Raw genomic sequence first — 21,095 nt, 5'->3', positions numbered from 1 at the left:
TACCACATAAGCCATCAAATATCATTTTGATGTTTAATATTTGACATCTTTGAAGATGCTCTTATTCTAAGTATGAGATCAAAAAAGTAGTGGAAATTCGTTTTCTTTTTATTTTGTTGGAGCACTAACATTAAACACTAGATTATGAAAAAGTTCAATTATACCCACAAAGTTGTAAAATATACGAATTCCAAATTATGCTCCGAAAGTTCCAAGATAACTCTAATGTCAAAATTTCCGAAACATTTGAATCGAGAAATTCAAATGAAATCCGAAGTTTTTGATAATCAAAATTAAAAACCTTAGTCCCGATCCGAAATCATCCCCCTAATTGTCTCCATAAGATACATATTTTACAACCAAAATCTGGTATCATATTGTTAAATCCAACACTTGCTTCATTTGTGTGCATTTAAGTTTACATACAAATGACAAGAGGCAAGAATCAAGAATTTCCGACTTCCTTTATTTTTTTTTCTTCTCACCAAATACAACATCAAGTTTCTTTGCTCAGATCTGTTAAAGAATAAATCTTCCGCGACGCATACAATTTCACCAAAATTGCCATGTACTGGTTGAACGAGAGTACATATATGTTATGAGTACTACTGTGGATACATTCAAGTAGTATACCTAACGACGTTACAGAACTGCAGAGAAGGCGGGATTCATTCCTTTTGCCTTTTACTCATGCTTTTACGCTTGTTAACGTCCAGATATTTCTTCCTTAACCGTATTGTCTTTGGTGTAACCTGCACATATAAAAGCATGGCGGGATTATTATCGCCTGAGCAACTTTGACATAAAACGAGCAACTTTTCCTTCTTTAGTTAATGGCGTAAATACAAGAAGTTATAAAACGAGATTTATTCTGTTCGTTCATTTCTAATTCTTTTTTCTGGAATTAGTAAGCACATAAGAATTTTCTAAACTAATTCGGCAACACCACTATCACAGATTCACAGGATACTAAAGCATCAATTTTATATAAAACGAGCAACTTTTTTCCTTTTCGATAGATTTATGACGTAGTTTGAGAAGTTAGAAAATGTGATTATTCTGCTCGTTCAGTTTTTATTTTCCTGGAATAAGTTAGTAAATACAAATTTTCTCTAACTAATTCAGCAACTAACGTCTCTATTTACTTTGAAATATTGGAATACAAGTAGGAATCATGAACTACATTTTGTTAAGGACGAACCTCAGTTAATAATTTCTGTGGCAATATACGGAAACTGTTCACTATTAGGTATTAATCGCAAATGGAAGGATAAAGTTAAAATCAGACTTACCTCAATCAGTTCATCAGAGGCTACATACCCTATTGCTTCTTCAAGAGTCATCTGCATCCCAATGCTTTCAGATGTTAGCAATCACTTAACAGATAAAAATGATCTAGCAGTAACATTTACAGCAATGAATTTGCTATTATTTTCCGATTTCTCCTCAAAATAGGAAGATCGTTGTCCATAATCCATATCTTTATAATATGGCTACAAAATAATCCTGATTAAAGTACAGTGGCTATATGATGCATGCTGTGAAACAAGAATAAAGAGGAAGAAATTGGTTGATACATACAAGGCGGGGAGGAGATAGTTTCACATTCTCATCCTTGCTAGCAGCACGTATATTTGTAAGTTCCTTATTTCTAACTGGGTTGACCTGCACAGTCAAGGTCAGTCAGCTAAATATCACACACTTTTCGATAACCTAAACATAACACAACATCTAACATGAAAAGCATAAAATGTACTCACATCTAGATCTGTGTCCCTCGAGTGCTCGCCAACAATCATGCCATCATATGTCTGTATTAATGAACAAAACGGAAACAAGTTTAATATCAAACGAAACCAGGTCTAGCAAGTTCCTTCTACTAGTCACATATTTTTCACCTGTTATTGTGGTTTGAAATCAATTTTTATCCTGGGCCATTCTATATCAGTTAATTTGCCCAAAAAATTACAGAAAGACCAATGTTCTAGTCCATAATTTCTCACTCTCTTTATAATCTATAAATGAAGAACAGCACCACACTCATTTTTTTCTTCTTTATGCTGTCGGAACACGACCATGCTCATTTCTTGGTTAAAACCAAGGATCTAAAGTATTCCAACCTTAAAAGATGTTTTTTCGGCAGAGAGGCAATGGTTAAAAGCAACAAACTGATATCTTATAAATAAGCATCCTCGAGTCAATATGAATTAGTTTTATCAAATTTTGGGAAAGGAAAAAGACAAGCAGCGACATGAACTGATCATATGTGTACCAACCTCCATCCCAGGAGTGACAAAAAGAGTTCCGCGAGGTTCTAAACTCACTAAGGCATACGCTGTGATTGTACCATAGCCCATTGACACCTATAGAATTAAATACAAAGAGACATTAATTGTCATCCAACACATACAACTTTGATATAAAAAACCAGGTGTAACATATAGAAGATTTAATAAGATGTGTTAGAAGCAGAATTACATCACCTTTTGTTTTCAATGAGGGACATAGTGCTTACAAAATTTTATTTTTATTTTTTCACAAGCCATAACAATCAGCCAACTTTAGATCAAAATATAAAAATAAAAGCAGTTTTTCAGAGACATCTCTAATGGTTAAGATGTTAAATAGATCTCCTTAAGAAAATCGCAGTTTGATCAAAAAAGGAATTTTAACAATATGAAAATGGAGTACATTATATATCTAACGGCAAGTACACACATACCAACACTCCTTTCCTGACATCACCAAGAGGACCTCGATATTTCTCATATTCTGCATAACAGATAACATGCATGAGAATATTAAAATCAAACGAAACTTCAATCAAGCAACAACAAAGCTAAACAACGTAAAAACATTTATACCCGATACCCGAAATAAAATAAAATAAAAAGTTTACTTCTAACAAGAGGTTGTAATAATTCTTATTGATTTTCTTTCAGAACAAGCTAGTGGTCCACTATGAAGGTTAGAATACTTTTTGTAACAAAAACAAAAAAAAAAAAACAAAAAAAAAAACAACTTGTAGTACTTTTTTGCGCTTGCAATCAAAATAAGAACCGCAGCATGCATTCCAAAGTAACAAAGCAAGTTTAACAGAATAAACATTGTGGTTAAAGTGTCATACTCTGTATCCAAACTTATATCATGAATCAAGATTAAGACGAGCTACATTGCATATTATAACAAAACAATTTTAAAGATCTAGAGATAAATGAAAAACTGAAAGTTGATTCACTTTGTTTTAAAACTGCTTTTACAAGGTAATATTACAATATTTACGCTTTAGACAACTTGCATCTATCCAGACTTTTCTGTTAAACATTTCAAGAACATTCCTTATAGTGTGACTTGTCTTGCTTGGAGAGGAGTTCTGTAGCCAGGGCTCTCTGAGTTAGCGTTCTCTCTGTTTGTTGAGTTTTTAATTTTTTTTTGGGGTTTTGAGTTTCTTCTGTTGTTTTAGGTGTTTCAAGGACTATGTGGCCATGCTTCTTGTAATTCCTTTTGTTCTCTTGATAAAACTTGTTTAGACACACACACACACACACACATATAGGGAAATTTGCACAAACTGGACTATTAGGGGTGTGCACATCAACCACCCAACTAAAAATCTTGCCACCACCCAGATTCAACTTCTAGAGTGACAATTTCTGCAAGAAATTTCATCAAAACTCATCGTGTATTGGGCACGTGAGCACTTTTTCTTCTCACCACTCCAAGACCCCTAGACAAGTTGGGATAAGAACTCTGTTGACTACAGCCTGTCTTCGAGGAAAGGAAGATATGCCCCAAAAGATATAGTCAACTGAACTCTTATCCTAAGTAATCTAGGTCTTTAAGTGGATTAAATACCCTTGAAAAAGGACTCACCTGTTTTGCAGATACGCTTTGACTAATTTTTTAAGGAAACTAATGTACGTGGTACATTTACACTAAAACAAGAGTCTGGGTGGTAAACTGGCAAGATTTTTAGTTAGGGTGGCATTTTTGCACCCTAATATATGCATATAGGCACAAATATCTGGACACACAATAAAAACCTTGCAACTAGAAAATGTCAAATGGAGGATTTCGAGTCTTAGGGTCACATCACGTCCGGGCCCAATTTAGGTGATGAACAATCAGGAGAAGGTTTAACTCCCTAGAAATAACCCAAGTACATGACAGATTCACAGGACCAAAAAGGCAAAGGAATGGAGAAGTAGGAATAGCAAGATGGGGGAAAATCATACTTAAGAAAGCACGATGCATAAATCCAGTTCCACGTGTGTCACTGCTAAATACGCTTCTGTAACCAACCAGGCCCCTGAAGAATACAACAGAAAGGATCAATTCAATTCTTCAAAAGTAATGTCGTATTGATTGCCAAAAACCTGCCATCAATATGGGGCCCAATTTAAAATGGAAAACGGTAAATGATAAATTAATTGATCACACGCTTTGAAATGGTTAAAGATTATGCAATTCAACATTGGTTGTGCAATGGTAAGTAGTTACCATGAAACCAAATGAGTAAGATGATAAGATGTTGTTTTTTTTTTTTTTTTTTTCCTTGATAACAAAATCAATATGCTAAAATATATAAATGCTACAGTAACAATGATTGCTTATAGAGCAAAATAACAAAATGAGGAAGAAAAGAAGAATTGACATTGAGAGGGCAACAGAACCTTGATGGACATGTCAAAGACAATCTAGTCCGGTCGGCGCTTCCTGGAACAGGACCCATATCGATAACCTCAGCACGCCTATTAGATAAGGCTTGCATTACTAACCCCACATGCTCTTCATTTACCTGAAAATAAAAGCCAGTGCATATGAGTCTCATTTGTTGAAAGAAAAGAGTAGCAAAATTTTACATCTGAAAGTCTTACCTCGATAGTAACTTCTTCAATTGGCTCAAGTTTTTGACCATTCTCTGTTTTGTACCTGATTCAGTGAAAGCAAAATTGCATCAGTTGTTTAGATAAGTTATTCAACAATAAAAAAGATAAACAAATAATCATACAATAAATAGCCGTGTGTGCATATACATATACTAATATGTGAGCACATGCCACATACAGATACACACACCATAGCCGTAAATATACCAAAATAAACAGAACATAGGAGCTGTAACTGAATAATCGCTGATTCCCTTTTTCAAAGATATCATGTAAAGTAGAATTAGGGTATTATACATTTATTGCGAAGCATATGATACAACATTATGCCTATCAATATCTCACAAAGAAAGTACTTCAGATTTTGGTGCAAATATTTTGTTGGTTTACCAATCTAATTGAGTATCTTTATGTTTTCAGAACCTTAATATCTCCATAGTATGGATACTTTTTCCTTAAAGAAAAAATTATTGGAATGGGGAATTCCATGTATACAGAAAAATGCATTGCAATAAAGCAACAAAAGGGTGCCTCACATGACTTTGGGTGGTGAGACAGACAGTTCAAAGCCTTCCCGCCTCATATTCTCAATTAAAATACCTGTTTTCACAATATGAAAACTACATTAACAATATGTTTAAACTTAATTTGCAATGAAATGTAGAGAAGCAAGCGGGAAAGAACCTTGTTAACATAAGCTAAACTCTGTCTATTTTTTATTAATAATTGACATAGTGTCTCTTGGAATTAAACAATGAAAAGGGAAAATAACTGCAAATTTAAGAGGAACAAACCCAGTTGAAGTTCTCCCCTCCCCTGAACTTCAAATGATTCTGATAAGCCTGGGAGAACATTAATGGCAAGATTTGTTTCCGATTCAGCTGATAGTCGATCACCAATTTTACCTCCGGTGAGCTACAGATATAACACATCAGTCTGTCAGATTATGTAGAGTGGTCCATAAGTCCACCCATTCTAAAGATGCAGTCATCAGCTTTCTTACATTTAAGTAGAAAGGAAATACATAGGGAGGTAAGGCCATGTTAAGACTTCAAATAAGACACAGCATGAACAGTAACCCCAAAAACATTTGTCGAGAACATGCCCACAGGTTGGTGGACAAAAATAGAATTTTGAACATTACCTGAGAGGACAGAGTACCCCTAGCAGGAGTTATTAACTTATTATTATGCATGTTTAATGAATTCATTACTTAAAACTTAGAAGTTGCTGGACATCAGCCATATTCCTACCATGTTCATGTCCTATATATTTTCCATTGAACATGTAAATCAACCCTACTTTAACGTCAAATTTAGGAAAAAAAAAACATAGATGATAAGAATGAATTGCAACACAAACTGTCAAATCTCTAATCTTCCTATATACACTTGGTCTGTATATTTTCCCTGTAAGTTTATCCGACCAAGTACAGATTTTCTATTCATAAATCAATGATTTCAAACCAAAAGTGAGAGTATAGGTGCATAAGTTTATCAGTATAACACTAAAACAGCTAAATGAAATACAGTCATCAATGATAAAATGTAGTTTAAATAGAACATGTGTAACAACTGTTTGCAAACAGGAAAAAATCATCACTTACATGGGTACCATCACGACCAGCTAAGGGAGAGTCATTGACACCAAAAGTCATGGAAATAGTTGGGGGATCCAACTCAACGGTGGGCAATGCAGTCATAATCTATCAGAAGCAACCATACGTCAGTTTTGCATGGAATGTACAACCATGACATATTATAAAAAGATACAAAGTTTCTTCAAAAGAAAAAAGGATTAAAAATTGAAAACCCTGGAGTGATGCTAAAACTACCACTGCCAAAAAAGAATTACAGACCATAATGTTTTCCATCTTCTTGAGACAAAAGTAGCTAAAGTCATCGAAGCAATTAATTTTAAAGACAAAACACAATTGATGTAGGCTAGCAACAACAAAGGGAGCTCAGAAAACTTAGTGAGGACCCCAGTACCAAGCCTTCTCAAGGTAAGACTAGGAACAGAAGTACAATGGATACAGGAAAATATACAATGAAGCTATTATTCATATTTGCTAAAATAAAATAGGAGAAAATAAAATGAAAAGTAATTGTGAACGAACAAAAACTAAAGTCTAAAACCAAGATTGCATCAATATACCTCAACGCTTGCAACTGTATGGCCAATAGATGGGCTTGCTAACCCAGCCATTGACACTATGTCACCAGCTCCAGCACAATCAATTACGACCATATGTGTTCCCTTCTTTTTCATCAGCTTCACAACCTGCAGGAAAAAAAAAGGGTTATCTAGTACATTACTAACAGAAACTTAGTATTGTAAGATTTTAATATTTCATTTGAAGTTGAGCTTTGAATACTGTAAAAAGCCACAGCACTTTGAGTACAAATATCAAACTTTTCATTGTTCTTTGAGAGACGGTGATGCTTGAGAGGTTGTTTTTCATATCAGATTCTTAGTCAGAGAAAATAAAGCTAGAAGCCTCAATAATCTAATTAACCAATTTCAAACTGATGGCTTTTGAGGGCAATAGTAGTTCATTCTAAGAATTATTAAGGAAGCCATTTCAGATAAGTCATGGTGAACGCTATAAGAGCTTTAACCCAACATGGGTAAAATCTCACGGTCATAAAGAATCAAACATTGTCCACTGCAAAAGAAATTCACTTTTAAGTTTTAACAACCATGAGGCAAATATAAAACCACAAACCTTCCCTTCTTCAATTTTCTCAACTCCAGAATCTTTGTGACGAAGCCCATGAACTCTGTCACCAATGCGAATGCTGCCAGAAGAAACTCGTCCGGTCAATATTCGTCCAAGGTAGAAGTCTCGTTCCATCATAGAAACCTTACATAAACATCAATATATGCTATTTTAATTTTTCCAGTACTATGAAAAATAAAAATGAACGAGAGGAAAATACAAAAGTTAGTCATTTATCCATTAAGTTGTAACAGAAACAATAATATTATTGCTTGGCCAGTTTGTTTTACCAGGTCAAAAAAGATGACACAGGTTTTACAGCCACAGAATTAAAGATTTCTACAAATGAAAGTATGCCAAAACAGTTCACAAACGTTTTACCGCATTTGACACGAAACAAAAAGATGCAGTGCATAGTGAACAAAAATATAGGAAAGTAAGAAAACAGCCTTCATTTAGAACCTTTTTAATTCTCTACAATACAAACAACAGCCTCTATTGAAATGATATGTGCATATGCAAATCTCAAGTGAAAGAACTTCATAAATAATATTGACTCAACCTGCATATTTCCAGCTTAAAGGGGAAGAGGAGAGCACACAGGGGATAAGTATACAAACCAGCATTTGGAAAGGTGCCTCAAGATTGGCCGTTGGTGGAGGAACATGACTTATAATGGCATCAAGCAGTCGTGACATATTTCTTGCATCAGCAGGAGGATCTTTGGTGAAAGTGGTGGAAGCCCATCCTTCTTTAGCAGAAGCATACAGCACAGGAAAATCTAGCTGCTCCTCTAATTCAAAAATAGGAATATGTTTAATTAGTTTTTCATCCGACCAATACGAAGTTATGAAAGTGAAAACTAAATTTATAACATAACACAAAACCAAATGGCAATGGGCGGAGAAGCTCAGCATTTTGTATACTGTGATGCAAGGCTTCACATATCAGATGTGAGATTTTTGTATTCTCAACATGCCTTCTTATTTGTGGTAGGATTGAGACAAACATGTAGATAAATTATATCGGGTAACAAAGAACATGTGTGGTCAAATTGTGTTGAACATATGAATGCATTGCCCACTTTCATATGATGTTAAAATTAGAGCATCCAACTCAAGATCAATTGGCTAGGTGCTGTGGCCCAGGATATTATGTATTGTAGTGCAAGCCTTGAAATGCCCAAAGTAATATTTTAAAATCTCAACATTCCCACTAACATATGGCCTGACATATGGATGAATTTCTTGTTTCCAACCCTGTCAAAGTTCGAGTATCCAACCAAAACCAATTGGCAATGAGTGGAGAGACCAATATATTAGCTTGAAATTCACGATAAGGGATTTTCTAGTCTAAAAAATAAACCACAGCAAACGTGGGTGTAACCATGTTGATTCTTGTATATCCACACCTGTAGCACCAAGATTCGCAAAAAGATCAAACACCAAACTCTCAACTTCATTACACATCTCCTCAGAAACTGCATAAGCACAAGAATTAATAACATAAGCACTAATCCAAGTAACGGAAAATACAGCACAATAAATTTTGATGTACGAGATGGAAACTGTTTTCTTTTTTGGAAATGAAATGACAACTATGTGATAGAAATTATGGCAAGAGGAATGTGAAACAATAAAAGGGAACAGGATGCCAAATAAAACGAGACAAGCCAGACTTTCAGACACTAGAGAGAACATTATGCACAAACAGAATGCCTTCAAGGAAGCAACCAAAAATCTTCATCACACAACTCTTCTTTTCTTAGAGAGTTTACATGTGTTTGCTTGTGCCTTGCATTCATATATCGTAAATAAAACACCAGTTCTATGAGTGGGATTTCGGTTGGACGAACCCTGCCAACTCAAACACAACCCAATTTTTGGATAACTCCACTACTTGGAAAAAGATAGTTACTAAGTTTAACAAATAGAGAAGTTAATAAGCTAAACAAATAGAGATGTCAATCTTTAACCCAAATCAAGAGTTTAAAGGATTATGATGTCTTCAGCTGTCCAATCCAAGCAGTGAAGGAACCCAAATACCCTATAAACAAAGAACTCCTAAACCATCCAGATTGCTAATGTCCCCCGTTAATCAACAATCCCGTTCTATAATTATTCGTGCAATATAGGTTCAACTTTTCAAATTAAAGATGCACCAAGCACGAATAAGTACCTGCAGGACGATCTACTTTGTTTAGAAGAAGAATGGGGCGCAGCCCATATTTTAAGGCTTTAGCAAGTACGAACTTGGTCTGTGCAAGTGGACCTTCCCCAGCATCAACAACTAAAATTGCGCCCTCAACCATACCAACAACCCGCTCAACCTACGAAGCGATCAACAAAAAAAGTAGCACAAGAGCAATGAAAATGAGCAATCAACATGCATAAACATATATAATTTGCATCCATTGAGGGACAACACAGAAACATTGATCATTGGTTTCAAAAACGAGCTTACTTCACCACCGAAATCGGCATGTCCAGGCGTATCAACCATGTTTAACTCATTCTCCTTCCATGGAATTGACGTGACCTGCAAATCATTTTAAGGTAATTGATGTAACCACAATCAAAGACAACCAAAGTAAACAAAAGCATTTCGATTTCTTTAAAATTTCAGATTCCTATTTGCATAGCAATATAGGATTACACTCGAACACAAAGTCAGTCACTGACCTTGGAGGCGATGGTAATTCCGCGCTCGCGCTCGAGGCTGATGGAGTCCATGGCTCGTTCGTGGGGGATGTCGGCGCCGCACTGGCGGAGCAGGCGGTCCATGAGCGTCGTCTTGCCGTGGTCCACATGGGCTATTACCGCCACGTTGCGGAGTCGGCTCGGATCCAGGACGGTGTTCGGGGAAGTACTAGCATTGGAGGCCGCAGTGGCTGCCGAGAAGGCGCGTGCGAGTGGAGATGCGCGTGGGGTTAATGGGTAGGGTTTGAGAGTGGGGGACGCAAAGGAGGAAGAGAAAGAGTTGCGCGTGGAGGACCAGATAGAGCGAAGCAACGGCCCCGCCATTTCTAACACCGAGAGAGAAATGGTAGAGTAGTTCCCGTACAATTGCCTGGGTTTAAGGTTTAAGGTTTAACGTTGTTTCTGATCGATAGGGTTTAAGACTTTCACCCGAACACAGAAAATCTAACTTCCACTTTTCTCACATTTGCACCCCATGAAGTTTTCAAATTGTATTAATTTACACTTTTTTTTTCTTCTTTTAACGTCATCTTCCTTTAAATTGAAAATAACATTTACACGAAGATGTCAAATTAAAATGTTAAATTCATTTATATAGTCGATGTGGCTAAATATATTTTGTAAACAATAATGTAAGGGAAATTATTTATTTAAATAGTATTTTGTAAATTATATAATGTGGTTGTTAATAATTAAATTATTAGTATTAACGCTTATTTTCTATTAAATTATTATTTTTTTTGTTAGTCTATCTAGTATTACTCTTTGACAATTTAATCCCACTTAACATGATCTTTAAAAAAAAAAAAAAAATAGTTAAAAAAGATCCTGCTATCTACATATCTATTTTAACCTCCTACTTGTTGATTTTTGTCATCACCAACTCTTAGAAAAGTATAACCCAAGCTAATCAGTAAGAATAATGCTTAGTACTCTATATACTCGCTCTTTCATTGAACAAACGATATTATGTACATTACGGAATGAAAGAGTTGGCTAAACCCCATAATAAATTAGTAATAATATGATTCATATTCGGAATTTAAAAATACCACATATTTTTAAAAATTTTACAATTAATAAATCATGTGTTAAAATATAATTAGATAAAATCAAAAGTAAGAAACCAATCCAATCAGTAATCCCTCCTCTCTCTCTCTCTGTCTCTCTCTCTCTCTCCAAGACCACAGAAAACTCTGAACCCACCCGTAAGTAAGTACTAAGGAGAGTGAGGATTCGACTCAGAGAAGAGTGGGAATTCAATCTCGTTTGAGCAATAATCAACAGAAAGAGTAGACAGGCCTGGCTGCTTATTTAAATGAGGTAAGCTCGCCGATTCTCGTATTGTTATTTGTCATTGAATGCCCACATCCTGTTCGACAATATTCCTCTGAGACAAATTCCTTGCATTCTTTTTTGTTAATCTCTGCCCAACCATTATCCTTATCTCCGTAGCATCTTTCCAAGTTGATTTGTTTAATACCAACTGCAGATTCACGACTTGACATCCATCCCATGTTATTTGTTTCCCACCTACCTTGTGTTAATATTTGTTTAGATTTCATTTGTAATCCGGATGCTGTCACTTCCATTTGTGTACTCATCTCTACTACGTAATACGTAAACCGAAAAAAAATTTCAAGCTAACCATTCAGCTACTGTATGTTAATGTTGTTGAATTGATAAAATTCTTCAGGTTTGGTTTTGTAATTGTCGAGGTGGTGCCGATATCATGCAAATATTGATGCAACACAGTCTACAAGTACAACATGGCTTTGAGAGCAGCAAATGCAAAGCTTTGCACATCTCTTCTTCCTGTACCTTGTTGTCTCCTGCAGCATCGCTCCTGTCACTTGATCACTTCATCTCAAATGCTCCATGAAACCATAAGAAATACGGTTGAAGCCAAAGCATACGAGAAGATACCTGATCTCCTCATTTCCTCTGCCCAAGCATGCCAAAACCCCAATCCTTTCTCATTCCTTTCAACCTATCCCAACAACCTTAGAACACAAGTCGTTGATCAAATTTTGCAGTCTTTCATCCCTCTAAGGCCTCGTTCTAGAGCGCAGATTACTTATTCCTGCCTCCTTTCATTTACACTCCAAAGCTCCAATCCCTTCCCTCTTGCTCTTGCCATTCTCCAACGAACTCTTCGCTCTGGCTGCGTCCCTGTCCCCCAAACCCTTCTTCTCCTCTCTTCTGCTTGGATGAACTGCCGGAAAGAATCTCTGTCTGTGTCTGAGATCTTATTGGATATGCAGTCAATTGGATATCATCCTGACTGTGGAGTGTGCAATTACCTGATATCTTCTTTGTGTTCTGTTGATCAGTTGAATGAGGCGGTTAAACTCTTAAAGGGTATGAGTAGGGTAGGATGTATTCCTGATTTGGAGAGTTTTGACACAGTAATTGGTGCAATGTGCACTGTCAGAAGAACAGCCGAGGCAGTAGATGTGATTAAGCAAATGGTGGAGAAAGTTGGGTTGACTCCAAGGCAGGGGACGGTTATGAAAGTGGCAGCAGCATTGCGAGCAAACAAAGAGATATGGAGAGCAGTTGAGATGATTGGGTTCTTAGAGAGGGAGGGTCACCCTGTCAGCTGTGAGAGCTATGAATTGGTGGTCAACGGGTGCTTGGATGTGGGTGAGTATATTTTGGCGGGGAAGGTGGTGATTAGGATGACGGAGAGAGGTTTTATACCTTATATCAGGACTAGACTGAAGGTTGTTGAGAGGTTGGCTGGCGCTGGTGAATGGGAGCTAGCTTGTTCTGTGAGGCAACAATTTAGAGAATTGAAGTCGTAGCTCCCTGTATTTCTTTGAGGCCATGGATTCCAGTTCTTTATGTCGATGGGAGCTAGTACTCAGTCCATTTGAAGTATGGGTTCGATGTTCCTTTTCTCTGCCACTAAGCGTCTTAAAAGTCTGTTGTCATTTGATGGTAAATTCATGGTTCTTAATTCTTATTAATCCTAGGGCCAAGAAGAGTTCGAGATGAAAAATAATTCTTCATAGAGCTGAACAAGTTTGTGCTTGTAAACTTATTTGGACCCATATGTAACAAAATTTTTATTTAGCACTATAAATATCTACATTTTGAAAGAAACCTAAACAGATAGTTGTGAGATGAAGTATTTATTGTTTTAGCAAAGTGAAGGTAGGATTTGAAGAATAAGAAAATTTTCAGTGTAATTTCAATAGTAGTCCTCTTGTCTCTAGGCTTGGTAATTTTTCAGCTTATTTTTTCTTAGAGTAGCTTTTGACATGATGAATGGGTTTAGGATCGAACGAGGATCCTCTTTGTGATGCTATTTTTCTTTCCCAGAAACGAAATTCCTCTTCTCCTTTTGGAATATGATTGATAACTTATAGTTTGGTTTCCCTGTTTCTTTCTTAACCACTTTCTTTTCAAACTCTAAACCGCTGTGAACTAAACTAAACATTTATTTGCGTCTGTATAGAAAACTCAGCATTTCTCAGAATAACAATTGTAACATGAATTAATGATGAAATGCTAATAAGATATGCCCATGTTATTTGATAAACTACGTAATCTCAGTTAATACCCATTATGTTTGAATTATTTTCCTTGTTTTCTTTGTACTATTTGGAATTCCATGGTTGCATATTTTACCTTGTTACTATATAGAAGAAGGTTAATTTATCATACTGCTCAAGCCTGAACAGGGTAGCTAGCCTGCATGGCAATGCCGCAAGTACCTTCCTTATCAGCCGAGTTGCGTGTTATTCTTACATAACCAGATTCACCCCAGTCAAGACCCCAGGAATTCTTCACAATCCAGTACTTTTTACCACTATCTTCTCCATACCCCACTGCGGTGACTCCATGGTTGAGATTCTTTCCACAATAACCAGTGAAGATACCTGAAGAATAGAGTTGAAAACCATAACTGCCAGCATCGATTGCAACAGAGACAGGTTGGCGAGCAACTGCGGCTTGTAGGCTTTTCTCGTTATTGACAGGTATTCTTTCATAGCCACTTATGTTCACAGCACGTCTTTTCAATTTATCCTCATCACAGGTACCCTGTAATCCTTCGTAGGGATAATCGTCTTCGGTGGAGAGTCCGTTATCTTTTATGAAACTAAACGCTTTCTCCATGAATCCACCACTACAGCCTTCGTTCCCAGAGTTCACATCGCAGTCCACAAGTTCTTGCTCTGATAGTGACACCAAGTTTCCAGTTTTGATTTTGTTAATTCCTTCAACAGCTGCTACGGCTGAGAAAGCCCAACAACTTCCTGCATTGTAAGTGTAATACTATCAGACGTTGCTAATTAATATGCTATCAGCAGGCTGAACATCAAGGACATGTGAGTATTATCTACAACCCAACTTTTTATCATTGTTTGTATATCTTAAATCAAAAACTGTATTAAGCTTTGGCGTCTTGGTATGTACTTGGAACGTGATAGAATATACATTTGTTGTAGAATAATTCCAGAAAGTACGAAACTAAACTTAGAAAAGTAATTCCTGAACCATCTTCTAGCAGAAAAACTGAAATTTCAGGAGCATAAAAAGGGGGAGAAATAAAATGTAATTTATACCACATTTGCCTTGCTCCTTGATTGGAGTTACCGCGCCACGCTTTCTCCAATCCACTGTAGTCGGCAAATCTTCTTCCTTGTCATAGATGAACCTCGTCTTTAGATCTCTCCTAGTTTGGAAACCCATGTAGTTTGTTGTGAATTCTATGTTTGTGATATCTGCAAACTTATTGTCGCTGAGTTTGTATGAAAGATTTTGAGAATTTATGAAATCAACAAACTCAAGGTTGGATTTGTATATCCCAAAACGGTATTCCTTTTCCTCTTCACTCTTATATTTTCGGCCATATTTGTCCTGCCACCTTTGATATCTCTGCCTCATGGCTTTGAGGTCACCCTCTGGAGGCTTGTACTCTTGGGCACATGCTGTAGATGATATGCACAAAATGCACACCATGAAAAACGTTAAGCTAGCACGCGCTAACATCATAAAATGTTTGCTTGTTGATAGTCTTGAGATTAACAATGGTATTGATTTCGAGTTTGCGTTTTCTACGTGTTTGAGTTCAAGTCTTGTTTATAGTAATACGATTCGAGGTAGTTTTGAAACGGGTAGTATTGTTTTGCTCATGCTTTTTGTGCTTGTGAATTTTGTTAAGGCTTCTTTATTGTGTTCTTACGATGAATGAAGTGTTTAGGCTACGTATAGAGGTGTTGTGTTCGCTACGCTAACCCACAGATAGAGTGCGGCTATGTTGTGCTATTTCGACTGGTGGATATCATTTCGCAGGTTATATATGACGACGATAAATGATTTTCGCACTCTCATTTTCTTTTCTTGCATTTTCCTTTTGTTAGTCTTTGGATGGAAAATAAAAATCAAGAAACAAAAACACAAGAGCGGAAAATCGGTTGTAGAGTGAACTCGTTTGCTATCTGACTTGCCTACATGTTAAACAACACGTCGGATAACAAGTATGGCCTTAAGTTGCTGTCCAAAATTTAGGGTTGCAACTTGGGTTGAGTCAACCTGAATATGTCCATGCACATTTCAAATCCGATCGGACGGATTATAATGAATAAAAAAAAAACCCGCCCAAACGCAACCAAACCTCAACACAATCATTTATTGGGTGGGTCGAGTTGTTGTCTTACTCGCCCATGTCAACCCCAACCCAACCGCATTTTTTTAGTCCGAATTCACTCAAGCACATAATATACCCTCCCATTTCATATTATATAAGTTATGTATAAGTTTTGGAATGACTATACTTGAACTTTATTGTCGGTTTTCATATGGGTAATAATAAATGAAGTTTTACTTTTACATTTCTTTTGGTTGAAGCCTTGGTATACATTCTGAAATTTAATTTCAACTTTGCGTGGTTTGAAACATTAGAAATAGTCTTCAAGTTGTTTGTTTTAACTTTTGTGAGGATGATGATGTGTAAATGAAATTTTAATTAATATTGACGTTGTTTGGTTCAAAATTTTAAAAATCATTCAAAATACAGTAGTATAAATAAGTGTGAACTCGATAAAGTTGAGTGAACCTGAACATAATCCAAATAAACCCTAACTAATTAAAATCCGAACCCGAGTAAATCCGCATGACCCCGAACCTAACCCAACCCAAACTCAAATTGTGAAGGTTGGGTTAGGATTGGGTTGACCATTCAACTCACCCAACCGGCATGAGTTGTACCCATACCAAAATCTGATTAAGTTGTGGTTCATGCAAATGATCATGCTAAAGCTCCCAACACGTAAGGAATTAAGTTGAGCTAAAGCTCCCAAACAATGGTTTTGTTAATCAAACCCTAAATCTCAATCCTAAACCACCCCACTAATCGTGATTAGTGCCTCCTTGAGACTTCCTCGATAAAGGCAAATTAATGCATATTCTAAACACCCCACTAATTATGATTAGCACTGCCCCACAAACACTTTCAGATTATCCTGATTTATTAAAAGCTACAAAAATTCTAGTCGAGGTACTGATGGAAAGTACCACGAAACTTACACCCCCCTACATGTGGGTATGGTTTGGGGACAAAGTAAGAGAAGCTTAGAACGTCCGAACAATTCACATGGGGAGTGTAACGTGATTCCCTTTCCTACCGCCTCATGTGCTCCAAATTGCCCTAATCCCACTAATAAACTATCTAATTATTGCCAATTCAACCTGCTTATACTCCTAATAGTAATACGGGTCCACCCCTTGGTTTCGGTCTGCATAGTTTTTTTTTTTTTTTTTTTAACAAATGATATTAACTGCATTCATATGGGATAAAGCTTAAAATGTAAGTTTTAAATCCCTCAAACCATTTCCAACCATTGGGCTAAAATAAACCTTATGGAGAAAATATATATCTAGGCTAGATTCCTTCCAAGATTTAAGTCTGGCTTAAATTATTCTAGACCCACCAAACCGTCATATTTCAAACATTTTTTTTGTTTTTTACTTATAATCTAACAGCTGTCATCAAATAAGATCAAATCTAATGGTTAAAAAAAGATGTGACGGTCCACAATTAAATCTAACGTCTAAAATAATTTAAGAAAATTAGTTAAATCAAATTTCACTTAAAACTTTATAAATACCTATGTATTTATATGATTTTTAATTACTTATTAAAATTTAAATATTCTAGATTAAAATGTTCATAAAAATAAATAGGATAGTCTGCAAAAATTTTATTTTCAAAAAAGTTACCTAAAAATAAGGCTAAAATTATTTTTTAATAATCTCGGGCTAAAATTTTAAGTCATAAGGGTTGGAGGAGAAAAACAGTTTCTGGGTTATGGCTTAAAATTTTTTGGCTTAAATTTTTAAGCTTTATCCCCAAGGGTTGGATATTGACACACCCCGACCGAGATCAGGGCATGTTGGCCGTCACGTGAAGGTGACGTAGCCATGTGCGCGTGCGGAAGCTATTAAGAAGGTAATATAAAAGTACGAATAATTAAAAACCTAATAACATACAAAGTACTAGTGTAAGTGAGACACAATTCAGAGCAAGTCTACAACAGTCCAAAAGGAAAGATACGAGATATGTACACCCGAAGGTGACCCTACAATGGTGAATGTCTGTCAGAAATGCCGAGACGCCCTCTGGGATAAACCACTGAACTCGCTAGACCACTAGAACCTGGAGGGGCGCAAAACAAAAGCGTGAGTGGGCAAAAACAAAGTTCTTTGAAAACTCTTTAGCAAAATACATTCTAACCCCTCGCCGTAAAACCTGTATACTTCCCAGAAAATGAACATATATACGTATGTATAGATATGTCAATCATGCTCCATGATATGCCATTCATGCTCGAGAATATGCCATTCATGCTTGAGAATATGCCACAACAAAATCTCATAATCAAATATAAATGCTCAAGCGTAATTCACATCAATAACATAATCTGGCAGCCGGGAGTCACCTAACGTGACATGTACCGCTGCATATAGAGCTCCAATCTCAACTCAATATCTGAATCTGCACACAAGTCGGAGCCACCTAACGTGGTCTGTACGACAAGACTGGGTGTAATATAAATACGCTCTAGTGCTACGATCACGTGAAGACTATGCGAATAATCGCGGGTCACCTACGAGTCGGAACCACCTAATGTGGTCTGCACGACAAGGCTTGCACCTAACTTGGATCCAAGGCGAGCGTGTGGTGCTGGTGAACATACACGTGAAGGACTCTGCCCCTCTCTGGGCGGGAGCACTAACACCGGGGGTGCAGATTATGAGCTCTCTACGCATTTCAGACTACTATTGCATAATAAACAGGAATGCATAACCACATGAATACCGCTTACCTGGCACTTACCTGTGCGTCCACAGTACCAAATACACATTTATAAATGTATGCCAATTACCAATGCACGTGATAATGCGTAAACGTCATTCATATGATGCATGGCATAAAACAAATAACCTTTTCTATTCTATTTCTGGGAATTTAGAGGTATATAGGTATATACGGAAAACAAAAGCCCACTCACTGATAATTAGAAGGGTCGTAGCCCCCCTGCCTCGAGTGCGTACGCTCGTCCTCGGAATAGGAATCACCTATACGCGACAAAGTTACGAAAACATTAATTTAAAACCACCTAAGCAACTTCTCGTAATAACTTCTCATACATTGCTCAAATTGGACAAATGAATATACCAACGTGACCTACACAACCTCAGGATCACGCCCATATTTTTAGAAAAAATTTTGGACCACGCACGCGCCCCCACGCGCCGGCCAAGGCACGGACCTACGCGCCCCCCACGCGCGGCCACGTGACCTGCACACTGACGGTGTCAACAGACGCCGTCAGGAATATTCCGTTAACTGACGGAATATTCCGTCAAATCTAACCAGATTCCGTTACTGCCGTTAGGAATATTCCGTTAGACTTAACGGAATATTCTCCTTTCTTCTCCGGCGAGACGCCGGCGCCGGCGACGGCGCCGGAAAACTGGGTAATTTTCAAACTAAGTTTTCTCCTTCGTTTTTCAACCATTTTTCACGTTCTTTATACCAAAATGAAGCTTAGGACTAGTAGAATCACGTTGGACTACTTTTAAGGCCTAAAAATCAAGGAATCTCACCTGCAAGAACGATCCAAGTTCGGCCAACTTCGAACCTAGCCTTCCCGACGTCCAAACTCAACCAACGAACCACTCCGAGGCTCCTTGGGACCTCACAAACACATCTACAAGCTTAGAAATTCCAAAAACACACTAGTTTAGGTTTGCATGAACAGTGTTTCAAATCGGCCATTGTTGAAACGACGTGAAAACGTTAGATTTCTTACCTGGAAATGGTACCACTGGACTCCTCTCAGCTCCACGAACACGATGGTGGTCTTGGTTTCTCGATTGGTGAAGATTTGAGTAGGTTTGTATGTGTGGTCCGTGTGTTGAAGGAAGAAGAAGAAGAACTCGGGGAGAGTGAGAGAGAGAGAGAGAGAGACAGAGAAGAGACAGGAATGAGGGAAAAGAGGGAGGGAATCCCGGGAGAGTGAAACGAGGTGTATGAGTGTGTGTGTGGTCCTACTACACCACACAACACAAAACTACACGTAGAAACAACTAGGAGGATAAAATTGTAAATTCACGCGTACGTTTTAAAAATCCCGGAACGGGATGTTACAACCTACCCACCTTAATAGAATTTCGTCCCGAAATTCAAAACAACCACATATAACCCCTAGTGATCGAAAAACAATCTAGGATACAAATCCCTCATCCTATTTTCTGTCTCCCATGTCGCTTCTTCAACCGAATGATTCCTCCACAAAACTTTCACCAAATTCACCGTTTTGTTCCTCAGAACCTTCTCTTTCCAATCTAAGATCGTTAACGGTTCCTCGTCGTACGTCAAATCTGGATTTATCTCTAACGGTTGAGAAGGTATCACATGCAATGGATCAGCAACATAATGTCGGAGCATAGACACGTGAAAAACGTTATGCACTTTAGCCAACTCCAGAGGCAACTCCAACCTGTAAGCTACCTCACCAACTCTTTCTGTGACTATGTACGGTCCGATGTACCTGGGACTTAACTTCCCCTTCTTTCCAAACCGCACAACACCTCTCCACGGTGAAAGCTTTAGAAATACCCAATCTCCGACCTCATACGTTCTGTCCGTAGCATGTCGATCTGCTAAACTTTTCTGCCTGTCCTGAGCTGCTTTCAGGTTAGACCTAATTACCTGAACATTTTGAGTAGTCTCCTCGACAATCTCCGGACCTACCAAGACTCTTTCGCCAACTTCTGACCAACATAACGGAGTGCGACAAGATCTACCATACAAAGCTTCAAATGGCGCCATGCCAACGCTCGAATGGAAACTGTTGTTGTAAGCAAATTCCATCAAATCTAACCGCTGGTGCCAAGCATCACTGAACTGTAACACTGATGCTCGCAGCATATCTTCCAAGGTCTGAATAGTTCTCTCGGACTGTCCGTCCGTCTGTGGATGATATGCCGTACTGTAGAGTAGTCTCGTACCCAAAGCTTCTTGAAAAGCTACCCAAAACTTCGATGTGAATCGTGGATCACGATCTGAGACGATACTTACAGGGACACCATGGTATTTCACAACCTTTGAGATAAACAATTCCGCTAACCGGCTCAAAGAATACTTCTCTCTTACGGGAATAAAATGTGCTGACTTAGTGAGCCGATCAACGATCACCCAAATGCCATCAAAGCCATTATGTGTATGCGGTAACTTGTACACAAAATCCATAGTGATATTTTCCCATT

The 21,095-nt window shown here is 37.5% G+C and overlaps 3 protein-coding genes across 3 annotated transcripts; 1 reads left to right on the top strand and 2 right to left on the bottom strand.

Annotated features, from left to right (window-relative positions):
* Positions 1 to 207: 207 nt before the first annotated feature.
* On the bottom strand, positions 208 to 10,775 carry LOC137739550 (uncharacterized). Its single transcript, XM_068479158.1, has 19 exons — positions 10,293 to 10,775; positions 10,075 to 10,149; positions 9,790 to 9,940; positions 9,023 to 9,091; positions 8,232 to 8,404; positions 7,618 to 7,755; positions 7,047 to 7,172; positions 6,496 to 6,594; positions 5,684 to 5,804; positions 5,426 to 5,489; positions 4,878 to 4,932; positions 4,674 to 4,798; positions 4,236 to 4,309; positions 2,723 to 2,772; positions 2,277 to 2,363; positions 1,761 to 1,811; positions 1,582 to 1,665; positions 1,293 to 1,343; positions 208 to 752 (listed from the first exon to the last, which is right to left on the bottom strand). Exons 1-19 carry the CDS (start codon positions 10,632 to 10,634, stop codon positions 669 to 671), a joined length of 2,019 nt encoding a protein of 672 aa, XP_068335259.1. The 5' UTR covers positions 10,635 to 10,775; the 3' UTR covers positions 208 to 668.
* A 694-nt stretch (positions 10,776 to 11,469) lies between these two features.
* On the top strand, positions 11,470 to 13,418 carry LOC137740276 (pentatricopeptide repeat-containing protein At1g06270). The gene is made up of 2 exons (XM_068480128.1): positions 11,470 to 11,633; positions 12,007 to 13,418. The coding sequence occupies exon 2, from the start codon at positions 12,080 to 12,082 to the stop codon at positions 13,115 to 13,117; it is 1,038 nt and encodes a 345-aa protein (XP_068336229.1). The 5' UTR covers positions 11,470 to 11,633; positions 12,007 to 12,079; the 3' UTR covers positions 13,118 to 13,418.
* Positions 13,419 to 13,492: 74 nt separating this feature from the next.
* LOC137740709 (KDEL-tailed cysteine endopeptidase CEP2-like) lies at positions 13,493 to 15,281 on the bottom strand. Its single transcript, XM_068480536.1, has 2 exons — positions 14,885 to 15,281; positions 13,493 to 14,575 (listed from the first exon to the last, which is right to left on the bottom strand). The coding sequence occupies exons 1-2, from the start codon at positions 15,279 to 15,281 to the stop codon at positions 13,986 to 13,988; spliced, it is 987 nt and encodes a 328-aa protein (XP_068336637.1). The 3' UTR covers positions 13,493 to 13,985.
* Positions 15,282 to 21,095: the final 5,814 nt, after the last annotated feature.

Source organism: Pyrus communis, chromosome 7 (assembly GCF_963583255.1).
Source record: "Pyrus communis chromosome 7, drPyrComm1.1, whole genome shotgun sequence".
In the NCBI taxonomy this organism is placed as follows: Eukaryota; Viridiplantae; Streptophyta; class Magnoliopsida; order Rosales; family Rosaceae; genus Pyrus; species Pyrus communis.
The sequence above is the reverse complement of the archived record's forward strand: the minus strand, read 5'-3'. Positions and strand labels throughout refer to the sequence as shown.